Consider the following 21,788-nt stretch of genomic DNA (forward strand, 5'->3'; position numbering starts at 1 on the left):
GTAGCCAGTCTTCCAAAGTAAAAATTCCTGCTGGCCGGCACCTGGCTTGGCCAACTGCTGTCTTCTCCCCTTTTAAAATACAGAGCTGGCGTCTGAGCCTCGCTTCCTTGATGTTGGGCACAGACTTCTTGACTCGAATGGGGCTGCTGGTGTGAATAAGGAGTAATGGCTGCGGAACTGGGTCTCCGGCTCGGCGGCGCTCTTGGCATTACTAGCCGATTACTTAGCGTGTGTGAAATTACTCGATCTCGGTCCTGTTCCTTGCCAGCCCCTGTGCACAGTTGAAAATAAAAATTGAAATTGTTCTTCACCGTGGCCAAGAGGCCAAGGATTGAATGGGGCCCAGAGCTCCCTCTAGGATGGGGCTGAGGCATATTGGGGGCGTACAGGGAAGCCTGCACTGCTTGTGTGTTCAGCTGATGATGATCTGGTGAGCACCAAGTCGGTGGAAAAGCAACGAACATGCTGGCTGCAAGAGTGAGTCTGGTTCGGCTTGTCCTGAGTCTGGCGTTACAGAGCCAAAGCAAACTCTGATTTGTAATTAACAAGGGTCTTATGGCGATAGATGGGGCAGTGTTAGTTCAAGTTGGTGTCGAGAGAACGTGATTTGAAAGGGGCACTTGCTTTATTAAACATAAATTGGGGAAACCTGAGAAATGGACCCACTTCTGACCAAATAATCCACTTTTGAACATCAATAAACACTCGTCTTTCCAAAGATTTTAGGATAATCCCTTTGCATTTTCTTGTGGGTCTTTTTTAATTGAGTGTTTTCAATGGCTTCTGCAGAGTCCAGGGAAAGGGGCGGGAGAGTGAACTAACTAAAAATGACTTGTATTAGCGTGTCGTGTGCCCTTCGTATGGAGCCAGGCGAATCCCCAAGTGTGTGCGCATAACATTAAACAGCAAAATTATGGATTCAACAAAAATAAAACGGCAGGAGGCACAGTTACCGTATAACCTGGCCTTGAAATATATATTTCAACCTAAATTATTTTCATCTCGTAAAGTTAATTGCCACTGTGGGTAGGAAGCGTTTCCAGTGTAATTCAGCCCTTGGAACTGGAACTGAATAACCAGCAAATCCAGCGTTTTGAGTAGCAGATAGAGCAAGGGCCCGTTGTCTATAGTTGTTTTATTGTCCTGGGAGGACAATAAAAGAAGGTTGGCTCTCTGCTTTTTTGGGGGGAGGGTGGAGGGGTCAGTTTATTTAGCGTGATTAACTGTGAAAATGTTAGTGATGCATCGGGACCGAGTCCTCTTGTTTATCTCCGAAATAGGAGCAAGCAGCCTCACAAACTCCCCCACACTCCCACCATCAAGGTTTGTCTTCGTTCTGGAGATTCCAAACCACCTTTAGGGCTGAGAGGGCAGTTTCTGCTGCAATTACCAGCAGCAGAGCCCATTTTAGTATTTGTAACGGGGATACTTGCGTTACTGGAAACTGAGCGGAGACCCACCAACTCACGGGACAAAGGCTGACAAATAGCTGTCCAATGGAAACCACCACTGCTGACCTAGCCTGGCTGTAAGCTGGAGACCCAGGAGCGAAAGGCTCCGTGTTGTCAAAGCCAGCTTGTTTTGAAGGGTGCTTTTCAACTCCGTGGGGGTTGTCAAGACCTAAACTTTATTTATTTAAAAACGAGTAATTAGATCTGGTGGGTTAATAGAAAGTGATTAGTAACGAAACAAATATGTTCTGCTTTTCATCCAGGGATCTGAACATGCTTTACAAAGGAGGTCAGTAACCTTGTCCCTGCTTTGCAGATGAGATACAGAGTGACCTGGCTAAGGTCCCCCTGGAGGCCGGGGCGAAGCTGGGATTAAACCCCAGCTTTCGTGAGTCCCAGTCAATTGCTCAAGCCACTAAGCCATCCTGTCTCCCTGGCTGCCCCATCCATCTCTGTACTGATCTCCTCTACGCTGCCCCCAGTTTGCTCATAAAATTGTAACATTAACACCATTTATTTGAGTTCCTTTGGCTTAAAAAAAAATCCTCTCTAAAATGGGAATTATCAGAAGGGGGGTAACTCGGATTATTTCTCTGACCTTTTTTTTTTTTTTAAAGCAGTTTGCACTGGCTTTAAGTAACATTTGATCATTAAAAAAGGGAGGAAAAAAGTTAATTCTATTGGTTTTTTGGCCTTTGTGTTCACAATTTGTAAATGGCATTTATTTTCCTTCTCAAGGAGACAATTCATCGCGGCAAATGATCACTTTTAATTGTTCTCTGCAGCAACTTCTCCTCATTTCTGAACGTACCAACTGCCAATTACAGCCTGAATTCTAAACAGCCAAACTTGTGCTTTGTGAGGCTGTCCTCATTTTGTTTTTTAAACAACAAATGTAATTGACAAAAAGCCATTTGGATGTCTACAATGTTCATTATCTCTGCAGGGCACCAAGTAGCAAAATAGAAGGCAGATTTGCTTTTATTCTAGCGTGATCTTTGGAATGGTTGTTGCCAGACTGCTCAGCGGCACACTGGGTGCGAGTTTTCAATCTCATTGCCCAAAGATGCATCCTTTTTCATTGATAAAACGAAGCAGAATGTTTCAGTTAAACACTTCTCCCACTCCAGACTTCAGGTACCTGCTGCCACCCCATAGATTCCAGCATCAGTTTTCAGTAGAGAAGTCCCCTGTTGAAATGGGGCATCGCAGCAAGGAGTCTGGTTGATTAAATGAATTGTATGTACAACTGCTATCATACCTCGCCACTTGAGGTTTCAAATTAATTAGCAACGACCTGTGGGCGCTCGTCCTTCTGGACCAGTGAAGTTTGAATCAGGTCCTACTTTGTCAGATGCTCCAGGAGAATTGACAGCTGCTTTTCCTCCCCGTCTTACAGCACTCCCAGTGTTACAAGTCTGACTTTTAAGAACTAATGTCATTTGACAAAGAGACTCCCGTGTAACTGCTGCAGCCCTGTGATGGTGGAGCGCTGAAGGCAGGGGCTCGGATGAAAACGCACTGTATTCATGTTGTTTATTGGGAATCCTTGCTTGTTAGTTGGATGCTATGTACTGCAAACTGCCAACCCTGCCTCGCATTGACTGCTGTATAATAGCTACAGCTTAAAAGCAGGTTTTGCTTTCTAATAGAAGGTTGTTTCTCGGTGCCTAGAAAGTAGCTCTTTAGAGGGCAATACACATTAAGTTCCAAAGTGGGGATCAAATCAAAGTTTTAGCTTGTTCCACTGTGTCAAAGTTAGTGCTGCAAGCTGGCATTTATCATTCAGGGCTGGGTAATTCATCCACTGTCAGAGGTTGATGGGCCCTTCTACTAAAGAGGTTGTGTCTGGAAAGAGATTCCAGCCCTGCATTTCCAGAGACTTGCTGACAGAGCTCTGCTTTCTCTTTCAGCAAAGTACCTTAAAGATGGATATAGAAGACTGCAATGGACGCTCCTACATATCTGGTATGTCACTTGTTTTGCTGTTATCCGATATTTTGGATAGCTGTATTTCAAAAGGCCATTTTCCGATGCTCAGTAGTTACCTGCCTGGGAGTCTAATGCCGGTGTGTTGCCTTGCTCCACAGCTCTCCCGTAAGGCGCATGCTCTATGGTGGTGATATGGGTTGTTTTCAGATTATCTAGTGTGTCTTGTTAATACTAATACCTGAAAAGTGCTAACACATGCTGTTGGCATTCCCCTTCTCAGCAACAGACACGTCCACTGTCAAGAAGGATCGTTTAGAATTTAGTTTGCCAAGATCAACCTAATGGTACCAGATTTTATACACTTGGTTAGTCGTGTGTGATGGTCCAGTCTGTTGAGGGTGCAAATCCAGGCCAGCGAGGGGTTGTCACCACTTGCTATGCAACACTGGGTGCCTCTCAAGGCCTTGATACTGGAGTTCTCAGCCTGGGACGCTCACAGTCAGCAAGAAGCGTGCAAATCGCATCCTGAGAGTGTCTGCTTCGACAGCCATGGTTCAACAGCCTGAATATAGCCCCACTCTGGCTTCCGCCAGCCTGGGTTACAACCAGTGAGATGACCCCAACTCCCCCCCGTCCTGAGTTTCCCCAAAACCATATGCCTTGACATGTCCAGCCCTCTCCCAGCCAGCTCAGGGAAATAATAAGGTTGATTTGCTCCTGTGAAGAGTCCCATCCCACCAGCTCATCACTTTAACTGGAGTTAATACTCACCGCCAGTTCAACACAGCACTGGCTCGGTCTATAGTAAAAATAAACCATTTTATTAACAAAAGAGCACGAATGAAGTGAGTTCAAGGGAATAAAGGTAGAAAGGATTCCAAGTAACACACAACAAAACATGCTTCCAATGGCTAAGACTTCACTTACCAAGCTACTGTCTGGGATCAAGGTAAAATCCTTACCACGTGCTCCCAGCAAGATAACTCAAAATGGCTGATCACTCCAAGGCCAGGACCTCGTCACAGAAGAGCAACAGGCTAGCTTCCCCTGTCTCCCCAAGAGAGAGAGCTCGTAGGGGTCCCTTCCCCTTCTCTCTAGTCCAGTTCCCTCAGACGGCAACCCCCGTGCCCATCCTAGAGACTGGTACACAGCTGCCTCCCCTGTCTCCTTGTCTGGGAGGGAGCTGTTCCTTCTCTTCTTCAGCCACACGTTTTAAAACATACTATTAGTGTCTTCATGATTCCTCCTCGAGCGTTAATGCAGACATTTCCCAAGGACGTTAATCTCCAGCGTGTTCCAGGCATTCATAAATGACCTGATATTGTATTCAGGCAGTTGATTCAGTTGCATATGATTTGATGCTTAGATTCTCCATCATCTCTATAGCTCAGATAAAATTTCTCTTCCCTGCTGGGGTGTAACCATGCTGTCTCTCCTGCCCCACCCCCTCCCGTGTGTTAGCTTGATAGCTTTGTCTGTAAATGCATTCTCATTGTCTTTCCAAGTACCTTGGAAGTAACTGCCCAGTAGAGAAACCACATTTCTTTGTGTGGGGTGGGGTAACTCCTGTTTGACTGGAAAACATATTTTAAGAACTGTACTTTCAGTTTCTGTCCACAACTTTGCACCAGTTTCTTGCACCTACATGACACATTGATATTAATAACCAGCAAGTTACGAGCTTTCCAATGACATTACATGGCACCTCAGACACAGATTGTAACAATAGTGAGTTGGGGGATGCTGGGCTGGTCAGGCCAGCTGCCACTCACTGCTAGATATCAGGAAGCCCCTTGCCCTCTGCCAATGTCATAATTGCTCCTTGGTTTGGTGATCGTTAGTACCGCGGGTCCTCCAGACCACAGGTCAGATCTCGGCCCTCGCTGCAAACAGAAGGAAAAGTATCTTTCCAGTGACATCTGGCTTGATCTGCAATGCTAGATAGTCGAAGGAGTTTGATACCCTGCTTATGTTTATCGGATGGATATTTTATTCTCTCCTGTTAGACTCCATTCTTCTGCACATGAATCAATGCTAAACTTGCAAACATGTGATATTTAAGACCCCCATGGCGGCTCTGAAATATCTGCCCTGCCAAACACTGCACTATTGTTCGTTAGAGAGCGTAAAGATTAAATCTGGAGCTCAGGCTGGGTTTGGAGCCATGAAATGTTGCGCGGGGAGAGGGTGAGGTGTGTGCGTGGGGTGAGTTCACCTCTTTGTTGTTGTTTGATTGTTACGATCTGTTGGTAACATGAAGACCCTTTCGTAGGGCGACCAGTCAGCAAGTGTGAAAAATCGGGACGGAGGGTGGGGGGGTAATAGGAGCCTATATAAGAAAAAGACCCCAAAATCGGGACTGTCCCTATAAAATTGGGACATCTGGTCACCCTACCCTTTTGGGTGTGGGTGGAGAGCGTGGGTCAGAATGATGGTGCCAGGGATTCAGTGACTTGTGAACATCTCCAGACGTGGGCTCGAGTGCCAGGGGGTTTCCGAGGCTAGAGGATTGCCGCTGGAAACCTGCTGCCTAGTCTTTGTAGGTGAGCCGTGCGTGCTAGCTTGGCGGGGCCCTGCAGTTCTCTAGTGGATGTGCGTCCATCTCATCTCCTTTCAGTTTGAACTTCAGTCTCTGCTCAAGGAAAGCCTTGGGCTAGGATAAGGGTTGGGGTAGATTCATCAATGACAAAGCCAGAATGGAGCACTGAGGTCAGCTGTCTGACCTCTTGCATAACACAGGCCACGGGGCTTCCCTGAATTCAGGTTGTAGGCTAAGGTGATAGGCGGATGGAGCTCCTTGGCAGTGCCCAAAAGGCCTGGACTCCCAGGGGTGAAGGTGGGAAGTGAAGTGCATGACAGAGCCAGGCCTGTTAAACGGGGGTACTGCCGCCGGCCAGCACTGGGGTGCACTGCTGGAGCTGGGCAAGGAAACTTGAACAGTGTCTGTTTGCATCAGACTCTGACTGACCAAATCCAACGAGCCTGAGTCGTTCGTTCGGTTTTTTTTTTTGCTTTTAAGAAAAGAAGCTTCCTCTGCTCCCTGGAGGGCGGGTGCTGGTGGCTGGATCGTTGGTTTCTGGCAGTGCTTTGCTGCTTGGGGTGTGGGTCGTCGGAAAGCCCTGGGGTCTGGCTGTCGGGATGCCCCCTTGTTAAGTCATGAAACGCTTCCGTGAGGAGAGGCTGGTGGCTCGTATGGAGCGAGCGAGGGTGGGCGCTTGCTGGAAGTGGCTGCTCTGCTTGGTTAGTTCATTTTCCCACTCGGCAGAGCTGCATCTCCCTGCTTTGCAGCAGCCGAGTTTGACCATGCCTGGGTGCACTCTGCTCAGGGGGTTGCATTGTCTTGCAAGCTGTTGCTTTCCTTTTCTTTGGGAATTTTCTGGTGAGCCTCACCCCTCCCCGCCGCCTTTGCAGCAGGTTGCTGTTTGCCCCTGAACTCCATGGAGATGCTGGAGTTCGGGAAGAATGCTTGAAATGAAAAGAGAGCAGCTCCCTTGATGTAATTTGAATCCTGCTTGAGCTTAGGGTGCGGGAACTCCGAATTGCAAGCAGCTGCTGGCAGCTTGTCAAGGATAAAGTAGCAAAGGGACCGACCAAGGAGGGAAGATGAGTTGCAGTCACACAATCAAATTTTCCTCTTCCCTGTGGGGTGGCAAAGCTGTCCGGGCCGGTGTTCGCTTTTTGTCAAGGATGCTCTCTGCACTCACCCTGTAGCCACCTGGTGCAAGAGGGACACGTGTGACCAGAAGGAATTCAGAAGCAGCTTTATCCTGGCCTGTCGTCCCAGGCTGCAAAGGGGTGTGATCAAGGATGATCTGACACTAAACACACCGGCATATCTAGCAGGAAACCTTTCTCCAGGAAAACGTGAACTATAGCCAGGGGATCGGGCTCCACCTTCCATTCTTACTGATGCTTTGATACCACGTTGGTGGGGGCGAAAGTCAGGCCCAGTGGAAGCCAATGGAGTTGCACCTGCTTACGCCACATCTAAATTTGGCCCAGAGGGCAAGTCCACAACGTGGTGAGTGGAGCATGGAGCAGTGGCTTCATCAGAAAGTGTCTTGGCTTCTCTTGCTCAAAGTCAGACCCCAGACCTTATATTCAGTCTGTCTTTTAAAGTGAATTTAGTGCCAATGAAAAGTGCTTGATGGATCAAAGTCCTCGAACCCCAGAACGAGTATCTTGTGCTCAGCAACAGCATAGACCAAGCCCTACCCTGAAGGCCCCCCTTTGGGGGGTGGGGGAATTCACTCTCCAGGGCCCATTCGATCCTTGACCTCACAGTTTAGATGGTCTGCAAGGGGGATCCGGGTGATGTTCTCAATGGTTACCTCTCCGCTAGGAACCAGACCAAGAGCCACCCAATCATTTGATTCGGGTCTTGAGTAGGTTCAAAAAGAAAAAAAAACAGAACCAAAACTTGCGTCAAAACTCTCTTCCACAAAAACTGGCTCTGTAATTAAAGGGAATTTCCGGTTTTGTCAGTTTTTCAGGCTTTCCTTGGAAAACTGAAAACCTGAAAATGTTTTTAAGAAAATGGGAACTTTTTCTGGGAAAATAAAGTACAGTTTTTGATCAGCTCCGGTAATGACTCAGTCACGGGGGCAGTAAACAACACGTATGGCATATCAGTTCCCTGAGGCAGCAAGTCCTCGGATTGTGGAGACAGAACACTCTCTCCATGGTTTTTAAAAAGAAAGTAAGAGCCATTCTCTGTGATTAGAACTTTGCTGTTCTGTTACCATCAAACACATGTGCTCTCTGAGACTGGGATCCTTGCTGCCTACTGACACTGTCCGTTTGCCTCGTCTTTTGCCTGAGGTGATTGCTGGAAGCAGAGAAATGTGTGTGTGAGGTGGGGCCATGGGAGCAAGGACTCCTGGGTTCTGTTCCCAACTTTGCCGCTTACTTGTATGTCAGATCACTCGTCTGGGTGAAGCTAGTTGCTTTTGGTCTCTCTTTGCCTCAGTTTCCCCATCTATGAAATGGGGATAATAGCAAACAGAGGCTTAGTGAGGTTTAATTACTTTGGACAACAGGTGCTATAGACGAACACATTGTTATTTTATGTTGTGTGCAAGACTTGTGCCCACATTTAGTTAGTGAAGAGTGTTACCTTACGCTGCCTGAAGTCTTAAAGCTGGAAGAGTTATTCGAGTCGAAAACTCTGAAGAGAGGATCAGAAGCCCTACACTAGTCCCTCCAGGAAGTAGGTCAAAGGAATGAGAGAAAGCTGCAGTTCTTCTCTTTGTGTGTATTGAAAGGAAACCTGCTAGTTCCATTGTGTGTTCCTGGGCCTCTCTGACAGGTGCGGGTGCCTTATCCAGAGCAGTTCGCACGAACTCCCCGTCCGGGTAGAAGGGAAGGGTTAAAGTCCTCTTGGAAGATGGGGCACTCGGCTGTCTCGGAGCTCCCCAGGACACAGGTCGCTTGCCAGGGTTTCCCCACCCATCTTCAATCCATGACTAAGATTTAAAGACACTGTCCTCTCCCAACCCATTACTACAGCTGGAGGGGCTGCCCCCGTGTTCTGTCATTAACTGAATGCTTGGAGGGTGGCTGCTGCTTGTTTGGCGTAAGTGTCTCCCCCCCCCCCCCATTGTATTTCATGGTGCTTTGCTCAGTAGCATCTCATGTCTGTGGCTTGCAAGGGCCATGATGGCAGATCTGTAGCTTTGCAGTGTGAGGTGTATTCCCCGCGTTTGGACAGTGCTGGGTGTGCTGGGTGCCCTGCAGCCATTCCCCATGGAGACAGGGCTCGGGGGTTAGCACCTAGCTGGCTTGTTAAAGGGATGGCCCAGCCTTGCCCTCTCGCTGGCTGTGCTATTTTCGGACACGTGCGCCCACCCGCCGAGCAGCCGGAGGAGCGAGTGTGCATCTCTGCAAAAGGGGATGCCGCAGCCCTGAATTCCTGCTAACTGTGCCGCTTGCCTGTAAAATGACGGCCGTTTCTCTCACTTCCAGGAATCTGTTCTTCCTGGAAGGTGAGTGGCTGAGTTCACCCTACCACTGCCATGCAGACATGCACACACAGCCTGTATTTCAGTGCTGTTTCCAAGGAGTTGGCTGTGAGAACACTCCAGGGTATCTTCAGCAAGGTAGAATCATGTAAGTGAAACGGGAGGGCTGGGGGAAGAACTCCGTGTCATTTCTGTGTCGTCGAGGTGGGGAGGAGACAGGGGGTGCGGGGTCTTTAACATGCTGTGCAGGAGAAATATCTTTAGATGGAGATTAAGCGATTGCGGGGGTGGGGGGAATAGGGAAACACTTGACCATTTGAAATGCTACCACAGGCTTCTGACCATGGAAGAATGAGAAAAAGGCAAACGCTGGCAGGGATGTGGGAACAGAGCATGGTTTATACTCAGAGGTGCTAAGTGCCTTTAACAGAGATCAGGGTGCCCCGGCCCCCCCCCACCCCCCTGTGCCTTTTCCGAGAGGCTTTCCGGCTGTCAAATACACACTCCATGCATCTAGTCCAACCGTAACGCCCAGCTGCTGCCGGCAGGGGCTGAGACAAAGCTGGGTCCAGCTCTTAGGGGATGTTCAGTCGCCCTGACTGACCCCGGCAGCATCACTGGGTTTCCTAGTGTTGGGTTTGGTTGTCTGAAATTGTCTCGTTAACCTCTCCTAATTCAGAGCTAATATCCGTTACCCGGGGGGTGGCTTCTGTTGGCTTTGCATGACTCAAACTTGCCAGCAACATCTTACTGAGCCAGTCAAAGCATGGGGGAGAGGATCCGGGGGATCTCAACCACCCCAGCCCAGGGGAACAGAAACTCTCTTAAAATATTGCTCCAGGTGGGCTGGAGCGGGCAGAACGCTGCCTGAGGAGTCCCAACTCAGCGTGGTGGCTCCGTGCCGGGTGGTGATTTACAGCCCACCACATCACTTCAGGGCATTTATGGTAAATGACGCCCATTGCCGGCTTGGCCTCCTGATGCAGCATTCCCTCTGGGGCGAGCTCGACCCTGGGTGTGTCAGGACTCGGGTTTACCCAGATCAGCTACTGGAACCAGTTTTACCATCTGCATTAAAAGTGCACAATGCTACAGCCTTCTTCATCCCAAAGCTCCTCGCCAACTCTGCTCATGCCGCGCCGCTGAGATGCAGCCACCTCTGGGGTGCAGGGCAGCAGCCAGCACGCAACAGCAGTGGGGAGGGGATGTTCACCTGTGCACACGCGCGCTGCCCCAAAGGTTCTTGCGTGTCTGTTTGCAGCAGGGGGGCTCTTGGCTGGGAAGGGTTTGTCCAGGCAAGAAGCTGTGCAGTGCATCATTAATCACAGGAGGCTGAAGAGCTGAATCTGCCCTGCTGGATTGAATGAACCCCTGGCCTCCCAGGGCTGATATTTTTTGACAGCCACCTTGTGGGAAATGCCCACCCCCCAGTTGGTGATTGCAAACCAGCGTGCGTCACGTGCTGGCGCTCAGTCCCCGTCGGGCTACAGAAAACAGACCTGTGTCTTGGGAGAGCTTCAGCCCGTCCGACTGCTGCCATGTTGTTCTGGCAAAGGGGCTCCCTTGGGAGCCGTCCCAAACACTTGTGTAGCCAGGGGCCCAATACACCTGGGATCCACCTTTCCACTGCGGCCCGGCAGTCATCCTGGCACGTAGCTGTGTGGATCCTTTCAAGTGTGCTGGGCTTGTCTGTCCACTAACCACTTCACTGCAAAGTAGCACCCAGTTTGCATGGCACCTGGAATGGACCCAGGTCCGTGGTAAGGAAGGGTTTGTCTTGCTGTGAGCAGCACACTGTAGTGTTTGTCTTCTGACACCAGTCTAGAGGTGTCTGCAGTCCAGCCAGAGCCTCTTTCCAGGGCTCCGCTGCTTTGGTAATGAGGGAGAGGTGTTCACTGACCGAAACCGATCTTAAAGCTGGCAGGAGCAGCCACATCTCATCTGTGTTCCCTGCTTCTTATTCCCGAAGGTAGTGGGGATTCCTCTCTGGAGAAGGAGTTCAGCTCGGCGATCGTGGGACCCACGGTGAGCACCCCAAACAGCCAGCACTCCTCCCCGAGCCGCTCCCTGAGTGGTGAGTACCCACCCTCCTCGCCAGGTGCAGCTGGCTCCGCCGGATTACGGCTGGGCTCTGTTAGGCTGACCCGGAAGTTTGGTGCAATGAGTTTCCTTTAGAATTTGACTCTTCAAACTGAAGAGGATAAATTCTGACTTCGGTTCTTGTGTTCATAGCTGCAGTGGGGTTACTTACCTAAGCTACCAGCCTCTCTGCCTTGAGATTTAAAGTCACGCGTGTAACCCTGCCATGCTAAATTCCATACTCCCCAAATAAGCTTCCTTTGTTCGTTTGGCACAGAAGCAAAACAGCTGCGTGCTCCGGCCTCCGTTAACAGGAGAGGAGTTTGCTCGGGGGGGGGAGGGTGTAAACCCCCAGGGCTACATAGGAACCAAGTGCTCGTTGCAACCACCAGGTCTGATGCATTGGAAATGGACCAGGGCCACCTCCCTATTACCCCTCTCGTTGGGAGTTGGGGCAGGTGTAGTTATTCCTGTGGCCGGGCTCTCTGCACTCGGACCCAGTGGAGAATGTGTGTCTGGAGAAGTGTAGCAGCTGGGAGTGTGTTTTAGCAGGAGAGGGATTGTTCTTGTAGCTATGGTAGGTTTCTGAAAGCTGCTGGGCGTGTTGAAACGTACCTCTTCAGCATGAGCCCAACGTACGCTCCCCTCCCCAGACAAGCAGTTAAGAGCTAGCAATGTCTGAAACAAGATCTTGGCGTGAGAACATGACTCTGGACATGAGCAGCTCAGCCCTCGGGACACTGTGACAGCTCGGGTGCATCCAGAGCCTTGCGTAGGGCTCCCTCCTAGCCTGGCTTGCTGAGCAAGCGGCAGATATCTGGAAGTCCAGGGGTATGCACTGCCAGGTTGGTGAAGGGATGGGCAAAACAGAGGGCTAAGAGCAGCCGCTCTTAAGCACGTGTTGGTAGGGTTGGCGAACATTAACTCTTAACCTCGGGCCTAGGAGATGGAACGAGCCTGCTGCATTGCACTGAAAATCGAAGGCGTATGCCATCTTAACGCCAGCCATGACCAATGACTTGCAAACTCTGATCACCTGAGATTACAGATGTTGTCAAGTCCGTCCAGTTCCTGCTGGGTTTTTTTTTCTCCTTCTGCTCAAGATCTATCTTCAGCGCTCTCGGGAAATGTCGTCTCCCTCCTCTGCGGAACTTTAACGTCACCGCATGGAGTCACGTTGGCGTGGCCCATTAAAGGCTTATCTGTGTCATGCTGCTGCTTTCTTGGGCTTTCCGTGACATGAGTGTGGCTAGGAGGAGTGGTGAGCCAGGCTGGGGTGGGAAGTAGCAGTGGGGTTTGGAGGCACTTCCAATTGCAAGTTTGTAACGTGAAACATTTCAGCTCCGTCTCTGTGTTGTGACTGAAATCTTTCTCCACGGTCCAAAGGTGAATTAAGCTTCTTTTTAAAATACATTTCAGAGCCCACTTCGGTAAAATAGGCAGGTCTGATTTCAAAATTGCCCCCAAAATCCTTAGTCTACTCGCCCACCCTTCACTGTGGCAATTGGTGAGAAATGTAATGTGTCACTTGCATGTCAAAAATGGCATGGCCCTAGGACAAGTGGAACTTAGCAAGCCTGATGTAGGCTTGAATTGTAAACATGCTATTTACATCACAAGCTTCCTGGGCAGTGGCCGAGTCTCCCTACAGCTCGTACAGCTCTGAGCACCGTCGTCCCTTTAATAAAAATAGTATCAAAGCAAGAGAACTGAGAATTGATTCCTGCTCCGCTTGCAAGCCCTGAGTTCAGTGCTTCCCAAAATTGACCCCAAATTGAAACTGACCAGCTAAAATGGTTCGCTGTGATCTCCCCTCTCCTCTGTAAGCACGGAAGTTCCTTTCCATACAAGAGAAATTGCCGTATAGATCATCCACTTTCCCCAGGGGCTTGGATCTGGAGGTTGCCCTAAGGATGCTAGGACAAGTTAGACCCAAAGCAATAAGGTTGCATCAGGGCGAATTAGCCCTGGTCTGGTCCCCTTTCTCCTCTGTTATTTGGCATGTGGTTCTTGTCCTGTAAAAATGGTTAGAAGGCCCCCCAAAGAATCAAATGTGAGGTCTCGTGCAGGAAAACCCAGAGACCTAAGCAGAGGGAATCCAAGCCATGGAGAGACCTAAAGAAAGAGCGAGCTCTCTTCCCCTTTAACAGAGGGATGCTGGTGATGGTTTGCTCCTGATCTGACTTGACTTCACAGCTGGTTCATCCAGCCAGCATCGTGCCCCAGAGGAGCGGGGATATTATATAACCTGCTCTGCCAGCCGAGAGGCGCGCTCCAGCGAGACTGGACTCCGCGTTGGTTCTGAAAGGAGACTGGCAGAACAATAGTCGGCCTCCCTCTGCCCAGAAAGAAAATGACAGGCCCAGGGGGATGGAAAAAATCCAAGTGCAGCAAAGAGCCGCGTATGCGGGCAGCTCCTGCCAAGGGAGAGGAGCTTTTCACTTGGTGGTTGTGCAGAGGCCTCCGTTCGTGCTGTGTCTCCAGGATGCACCCGGTGGAATGTGGTGTGGTTTGAACTTGGCGCTTTCCCCCAAGAAAGCGTTTCAGCCTCAGAGTTGATCCCAGCCAGCGTCCAGCGGCAGGCTCGACCGGTGGCGTGCCAGGGAATCTGTTAGTGCCCACGTCCGAGCAGAAGCTTTGTTCCTCTCTCCAAGAGATTTCTGGGAGGCCGTGTTGTCCATTAGCTACAGCAAGACTGGAAAGCCAGAGCCCAGCTCAGCCACTGACCCAAAGCAACCTTAGACGAGTCCCTTCCACTCTTCATTCCTCCATTTCCCGCAGCGGGGCCTCCTGGAGCGCTTGGAGATCCTCGGGTGAAGGCACCAGAGACGCGCAAAGGGAATGTAGCATTTACCATCCTTCTCCGACAGTCCGAGCAGCTGCCTCGCTTGCACTTGGGCACCTGTTGCTGGCCCATGCTCGCTGGGAAGGCAGTAGGGACCGGTCACTTTCAGAGTGTGGGTGGGATTCACTTGGAAAGAGGGGGGGCTGAAGAGTGTCAGTGCTGAGCCTGCGGGCCCAGGAGGTCACCTGAGTGGAAGATGCCACGCTCCATCCTAACAGCCACCTCGCCTGCCGCACCGAAGGGCTGTGAAAACCTGCAGCATCCCAGCCTGCCCTGCCCCAGAATTGGCTCATTATTAAGGCTCTAATCCCGTTGACTGGCTGATATTCAAATCACTGTCCTCTCTTGTTGAATCACAGCCCTAAATCCATGCCGAGCTCGTCGGAGTACGTTGCCCACGTTAACCGAACCCCCCAGGCGAGAGGTAAGAATTGCTCCGTCGGGTGGTGTCCGCATCAAACCTGGGATTAGCCCTCTGGAGTTCAGGGCGATTAGTCCCACGTCCAGCCCTCACACCCGTCTCCAGAAGGCAACGTGGGCGCTGGGAGGATATCCAAACGTCAGTTCCCCTCCAAGCCCCTCTGTTCGGAAGCTGAAGTTCACGCCCATCAATTTCCTGGCATGCTGAGAGGTCAGGAACAGCCACATCTGTTGCATTAGATGGAAGAAATCGGACTCTGAGATTTGAAAGGAGGCAATTAAAATTCTCTGTGGCTCAGTGGGGGTTTGCCCTCCCGCGGGGTGACCTGTTCAGTTCCCCGTCTCTCAGCGGCCCACCCAGCCCTCGCAGGAGCACTAGGAGAACAGCTTCGAGGCCGGGGGGGGGTCTCCATTACAAAGAAGCAGCTCTTTCTGGCTAAAGAGCAGCAGGAATCCCCGCAGGGAATTCCCCCTAGTTCTTGGCTGATGGGATGGCTTTAAACAGCAGGAAACTTCTGAACTGAATCGTGCGCAGACCTTGCTCTCCAGGTGAAACACGCTTCCCGTGAGGCTGACGCCACCCAGAGGAGACGCTGGGCCTTGTTAAGGGTGTGACGCCCGTTAATGGGCTGGGGTGCGCTCTCCTGGCTCCCCAGCCACTCTGAAAACGACCCTCCCCAGGCCTGAAAGCACCAAAGATCTGGAGCGAGACGGCTCAGAAAACGCTGGGGTAGGAGCAGGCTGGGGACAGGGAGACCCGGCCCTTCCTCTGCCCACGAGGCTCTACCTTGCTCTCAGCAGACTAAGCAGGGAGCTATCGCTGGCCAGTTGTCTTCCAAGGGCTGTTTGATCTGTGGCATTCCACAGATCATTAGAATAGCTGGGAATGTAGGTCACGGCTGGCGTCTCCATTCTGCTTTCCGGGCTCAGCCTGCGATGCTGCAGAGGCGAAGGAAGGTAGCAACCAGGGGGCCGTGTGACGCGTGCATGGATGCGGCTTGTCACCGCGGGGGCTGGGAGCTCAGGTACACTGTGCGGTGTCAGTTAGAACCCCCCCACCCTCCAAACCGTGCTGTACAGGTTACCTTGGCAGCATCTGCGTGGCTAACTGTCCCCATAACCTCTGTGGCCAGTACCCTCCTCCTCGTCCCCCCGGGGGAGGGGCAGGGTGTACACTTCCAGAAATGCTCTGCCTTTCCGTGGCCCCAGCCCTTCTCCCGCTTGGTTCGCTAGCCCCTGGCCAGTCTGGCCAGCCACTCTTTATGGAACGCTCCTCCATAAGGGCCCGCACCATGCATGTGTCCTTCCCCGGCTTACCACAAACCCCCTTTTTTCCAGAGGCTCTGGATTGTTCCAAGACCTTTTTAGTAACCCAGGGCCCTATTGCATAGGACAGGGGTTCTCATCCCTTTGTAGTGGGGACCCCTTTCACACAGCTAGCCTCTGAGTGCGACCCCCCCAGGCATTAAAACCACTTTAACACCACTCTAAATGCTGGAGGCAAAGCGGGGCTTGGGGTGGAGCCTGACAGCTCGCGACCCCCCATGTAATAACCTCATGACCCCCAGTTTGAGAACTCCGGCATAGCATCTACCATTGTAGCTACCTAGCACCCCCACCAGGTATGTCTGCCTCAGTGTTCCTGTTACTGTCGTGTGGCTGCTCACACGCTTGTCGACTCTCAGGGATTGCCACGTGATCGCTGAGTTCCCTTGCGAGTGCGACGTCGGCGCAAAGCTCTCCGTGAGGAACGCGTGTCCCGTGCTGGACACGTGCGTTTCAAGGTCTGCTCTGACTGCTTGGCTGTCACTGGTGGGAAAGGGGAGCTGTTGGCTTCAGGCGCTCAGTGCGCTGCCTTGCTCGTTTTTCCTACCTTTAACGATGTGATGGCTCGCGTGCCGTGCCAGTTTAAAGCACACAAGCCGTCCCTTCGTTCTCATGCACGTGTTCTGGGGTGATGTGATTTGCTGGCTCTGCCATGCGGCTGTTCCTCCGTCAGTGCTCAGACGTGGTGTCTTGCCCGGTGGCTGCTTTCGAGAACCCGTCGTCTTCCGCTTCCTCCCGGATGCGATGGTCTCTCGGCACTACTTGCCAACCCTGACTCTCGAAAACAGAAAAGTTTCTTGTTCCATTTGGCCACGTCACTGTTGTCTCGATTGTTGTCTTGTGACTCTTGGCTCCTGCGAGGCGTCAGTTTCTTTGATGTCCTGCGATGGGAGGTTGCCCGGTTTCCCAGTGGAAATGAGAGCAATCCAGAAGTCTCAGGAGGGGTGGTGTCCTTCTGCACCTGTAACCAGTCGTGTTACTGACAAGCAAATCATTTAACTTTCTTCCCTGTTTTCTTTGCCGTGACACACACCCAATGTCAGTGATATTAGTTGTTTTAAACTGCCTGTTGAGGTTTTTTCCATTGACTGTGTCTTTATGTATTGTCCCTCCCATCTCGCTGCAGCGAACTCTATCAAGGTGGAAATGTATAGTGATGAAGAAGCCAGCAGGCTGCTGTCGCAGGACGACCGCCTCCTCGAGAAAGAGGACAGCGTGATTGTGGAGGACTCCCTCTCTGAGCCCCTGGGGTACTGTGACGGCACGGGGCAGGAACCTCACTCTCCGGGCGGCATCCGGCTCCCCAATGGCAAGCTGAAATGTGACATCTGCGGGATGGTGTGTATCGGCCCCAACGTGCTGATGGTGCACAAACGGAGCCACACGGGTGAGCGGCCGGGGCAGAGACGACTGGGCCGTGGGCACTTAGCAGTGCTCTCGCATAGAGGGGCTCGGGGGGGGGGGGGGGGACGTCCTCCCTGCTGGGCTGTCAATCCCACACCCCTCACCCAGCATGACGTTTCAGGGCAAACGGTCAGGAGGGTTTTGTAACCCGTCCCGCGGAGGCAGGGGGCTCACGAGCTGCTTGCGTTTCAGGAGAGAGGCCGTTCCACTGCAACCAGTGCGGAGCTTCCTTCACCCAGAAGGGGAACCTCCTGCGGCACATCAAACTGCACTCTGGCGAGAAGCCCTTCAAATGTCCCTTCTGCAACTACGCCTGCCGCCGGAGAGACGCGCTCACCGGCCACCTCCGCACGCACTCAGGTGGGTAGCTCGGGGGGCCGGACTCCTGGGTTCCAGCTCGCCTCGTCTGCTCCCCCGTCACCAGCGTATCTGAGCACCTCCCGGTGGCCAGAGTCTCCCTCCGCACCACCTCCCTGCTGCGAGGGAGGGAAGGGCTGTTGTCCTCAGTTCACAGAGGGGAATTGAGACCCAGAGAGAGTAAAAGCCTCACCCAAGGTCACACAGGGACTTGAACCCGTGTCCCAGGCTGGCCCAGCCTTCATCCCGTGTCGGCCTGTCCTCCCAACAGGCTCCACGGCTTTGAGTGAGTCACTGGGTGTGTCTGCCTCAGGCCGCTGAGCTTGGTGCAGTGGGACCCCCCGCTGGTGTCTTGTCAAGAGTCTGGGAACGTCCCCGAATGGACTGAAACAAAATGGTGTCTCCCTGGCCCAGGATGGTGCTTGGCGCTCTGGGGGCCGCCCCGGCACATTGCACAGGAGAGCCCCGGGATTGCCTTCATGTTCGCACGCGCATCCTCCCTCTGGCTCCGGCCAGCTGCAGGTGCACCGCTGGGCTGGCCCTGCCCAACGGAAACAAGCAGCTGGGGGTTTCTGTTGTTGTTTTGACAGGGTCCTTTTCAGTGTGGCATTTCAGACGGGGCTTTTCCCTTCGGTTCCCTGACGTAACAGCTGGCCGAGGGCGTGGGGTGGGAGTGACAGATACCAGCTCCCTGTGAGCGCTGCTCGTTTTCCCTTGGCTTGTGTGCAGGAGTGTCTGCTCCGCCCGCGCCCTCCGGGGTTTAAAGTTCACACAGGTGTCTGAAGCCATCTGTGACTGTCTCCTGTTTAACCTTTCGAGTGCCAAAGGGAAACAGGTGTCTCGTGTGTGGCTTCCTCTTTCTTTTTTCTTTTCTTTTCTAAGGGGGGGGCGAAAACCAACCTCTGTGGGGACTTTTCTGATCAGGGCCTTGCCCAGGGTCCTTTACTGAGCTGCCACAGAACTCGTTCCCCGTCCGTGGCCTTGATGGAGAGCCTGGATTATCTTAACAGCCCCGCACAAGGGGCCTCCTGTTGCAGCCCCCAAGCTTTCCTTTCCCTGGGGCTGAAGGCTTTTGGGAACCTGTCAGTTTCCATCAGTGACTTGCCTGAAGATGCCAAAGGGGCATCTGAAAAATGTGAGGCACCCGCCGCCCCAGAGCAAGAACCCTGGCCAGGGACTGCTCTCCGATGAACCCGCCATTGGCGGCATTTTACTGCTCTGTTGTTTGGTGGGTTTTACAGCAAGGTAGTGGGTTTGGACCTGTTGCATCTCTGGCTGTTTCTGCAGGGCAGGGAACAAACTCTGGTGTGTCTGCGTGAACCGTAACTTAGCAAAACTAAGTCGACTTGCTGGTGAAACGCTGGACTGAATGTGGCAGACGTTTCTATTGTAACGATTCTTTTCTGACCATCTTGATGCTATTCCTGGTCGGTTTCACCCTATGGGATGAAGCGAGATTAGTGGCTTAGGGCTGCAGGGATAACAGGGAGCCAGTAACAAGATCCTTTCCCCCAGACCGTCCTCGTCAAAAAAAAAAAATAATAATAATAAAATAAGTCAATGGCTGGGAGCAGAAACCTTAATGAGGCTGACTCCAGAGGGAGCAAAGAGCCTGTCTGTTTTATCCAGGCTCATTTGGAGGTTGAGAAAAGCCAGGTAACAGCGACGGTTCTCTTCTCTGCACCGAGACCGCTGACATTGCCAGGGCTGGCTGAGCTGCGGCCTGTTTGCCTTGAGGCCTTCAGTCTACAGCAATCAGCATCAGCTGTTGCCTTCCCGTCCACCCCCAGCTTCTCCTGGTTGTTCATGGCGACAGCTAGTAATGACGGCTCCGCTCGATCTGTTAGGGAGCAGGCCGGAAGGTACCTGCCAAGCTCAGCACAAGCTGAGTTCCATCTTGTCTGGCGCTGTTTGTTTCCAAACAGGGGAAAAGTTACAAAATGGGATTTAAAAATAGCAGAACAAAGTGCTTTGACACTTGCTCTGTATGTGTGTCACAGCACCAGCAGGTATCTCTGTTGTCCCTGCATTCGTAGAGGGTCAGTAAGTGCAGTTCTTTGGGGAGAGTAGAGCACAGGATTTGCTATACAGGATCAGACCTGTGGTCCTTGTTTAAACTAGTACCCTGTCTCCAGCAGTGGCCAAGGCCATTTGCTTCAGAGGAAGGTTCAGGGAATCCCCTAGTGGACAACTGCAGAATAATTTGCCCTTGAGGGAAGTTACTGCCTGACCCCTGATGGCTAGTGGCTGACACATGCCCTGAAGCATGAGGGTTCCTGTTTGTCTTATTCTCTCTGTTGTACCTGGAAGGTCTCATTATCTGTATGAATGTTTTTGGTTTAGTCCTCTAAGCTCTTGGTCTTAGTGGTACCTTGGGGCAGTGAGTTCTGTAGGTTGGTTTGTGCATTGTGTCACTCAGCCCCGTTTTGGGAGCTGGGTCTACATAAAGGTGAAATGACCAGCCTTAATCAGCTGCATCTTGTAGCATGTGGCTGTGAATTAGGCCCTTGGCAAGGGATCCAGCAGTTGGCTCGGAGCTCTGCACTGCGAGCACCAAGGCTCTCGTCTCTTCTCCTTAAGGTGAACATGGTGCTTGCGGAAAGGAGCCGTTTATCCCGGCTGTAATCTGGCAACATGCAGGCAGAAGCAGGGCAAAGGGTCCATCCTTGTTCTAGGCTGTGCCACCTCCTAAGCAAAGACCCGCCAAACATACCCAGTTATCTGCTGGACAGATCAGCCATTCGAGTCGGGGAGGGTGGCTGCTACACGTCTCCCCTGAGGCAATCCATTGATTGTAGGGTTTTGTCCTGCCACCCATGCACTTTCCACGTCAGATTGGCCATAGCAGAGTCCCTCGTGACATTCTCGGGATTCGAACCCAGGTCTCCTGAGGTGAAAATCCCATGCGTCAACCTTCCTGCTCTTCAGAGGCCAGTCAGTGCAGTCGTAGGGCTGCAGTAAGGTCCCTCCACCTCGTGGCACAGGAAGGGTTACCTTAGAGCCTTAGTTCTTCTTGTATCAGGCATGGAAATAGGACAGGAACTGGTCTGGTTTAGAGTATTCATCTTTATAACAGCTAATTATTAAGAAAAAGTCTCATTGGTGTGTGGATTTTTCAGCCACAGAAAGGGGGCTGCCCTGCCTTGGTGGAAGGGAACTGGGGACGGGTTTTCCTCCCCACCCCCTTAGCTAGAGGCATGTGCGTTTCATGCTGTCCCCCATGGGCGTGCCCAGGCTGTAATCTCAGAAGATAAGCTGTCCAAAAGAATGAAGTTTTAAAATCCAGCTCAAAGGTGCCGCATCGTTCTGAAATAGATCAGAAGCCGCATCCCACACACGGGACAGCTGTGATGAGACTCCTGTCCCTGGAGCCCACCTTCCGTTGTAGCGTTTGCTGCTCCTCGTGGCAGTCTGTGCTCACATGGGAGCCTTCCCCAGTTTACCGTAGAGCCTCTTCTGAAGAAACTTATTTTCCCTCCTCAGGATTTGTAGAGACTTGACAGTCAAACTAACCCTCTTACTTCCTTGCAATCATTACGCTGTGTGTGCTTGCCATCAGCTGGGCATTAGATGCTTTGCAGACAATTGAACCAGACCTGGTCCCTGGCCAAAAGAGCGTTCGGTCAGGTGACAGATGAAAGTGGGGGTGGCGGGAGGGAGGCTCTCGAAGACACAAATTATGCCCAGCAATCCTGTAAAGTAGGTAAGTGGTATTGCACCTGTTTTTCAGCTGGGTAAACTGAGGAAGAGAAATGAAGTGTCGTCACAAAGCCAGTGAGTAGAACCCAGAAATCCAGTTCTCTAACCATTACATCATCCTGCCTCTTTGTCACAAATTCCCCCCATGTGACCATAGAGTGACACTTCTTCTCTCCTCGGGTGAAGGCTGGTCCCAGGAGAGCAAGCGGCTGCTGCTGGACAGAGCCGAGCTGCGTTAGCGAGAGTGTGCGCGGGAGCTCTGCCTGGGAAATAACAGGTTGGTGCTCAGAGACCTGTACCAGCGGTGTCAGAAAT

General features: G+C 51.9%; 1 protein-coding gene across 8 annotated transcripts in view; it reads left to right on the top strand.

The window, feature by feature from the left end:
• IKZF4 (IKAROS family zinc finger 4) overlaps positions 1–21,788 on the top strand; it is a 46,512-nt gene that overhangs the window by 13,174 nt on the left and 11,550 nt on the right. Inside the window, exons 2-6 of one of the 8 annotated variants that reach the window (XM_039514342.1) lie at positions 3,365–3,419; positions 9,348–9,491; positions 11,317–11,417; positions 17,140–17,400; positions 17,610–17,777. In XM_039514342.1, coding sequence (XP_039370276.1) covers positions 9,406–9,491; positions 11,317–11,417; positions 17,140–17,400; positions 17,610–17,777 — 616 coding nt within the window. In that variant the 5' untranslated portion in view covers positions 3,365–3,419; positions 9,348–9,405. Of the gene's footprint in view, positions 1–3,353; positions 3,420–9,347; positions 9,492–11,312; positions 11,418–14,626; positions 14,692–17,139; positions 17,401–17,609; positions 17,778–21,788 lie in introns of those variants that run through there. The other 7 variants (XM_039514344.1, XM_039514346.1, XM_039514343.1 and 4 more) reach the window with 7 other exon arrangements.

This window comes from Mauremys reevesii, linkage group 25 (genome assembly GCF_016161935.1).
Source record: "Mauremys reevesii isolate NIE-2019 linkage group 25, ASM1616193v1, whole genome shotgun sequence".
NCBI lineage: Eukaryota > Metazoa > Chordata > Testudines > Geoemydidae > Mauremys > Mauremys reevesii.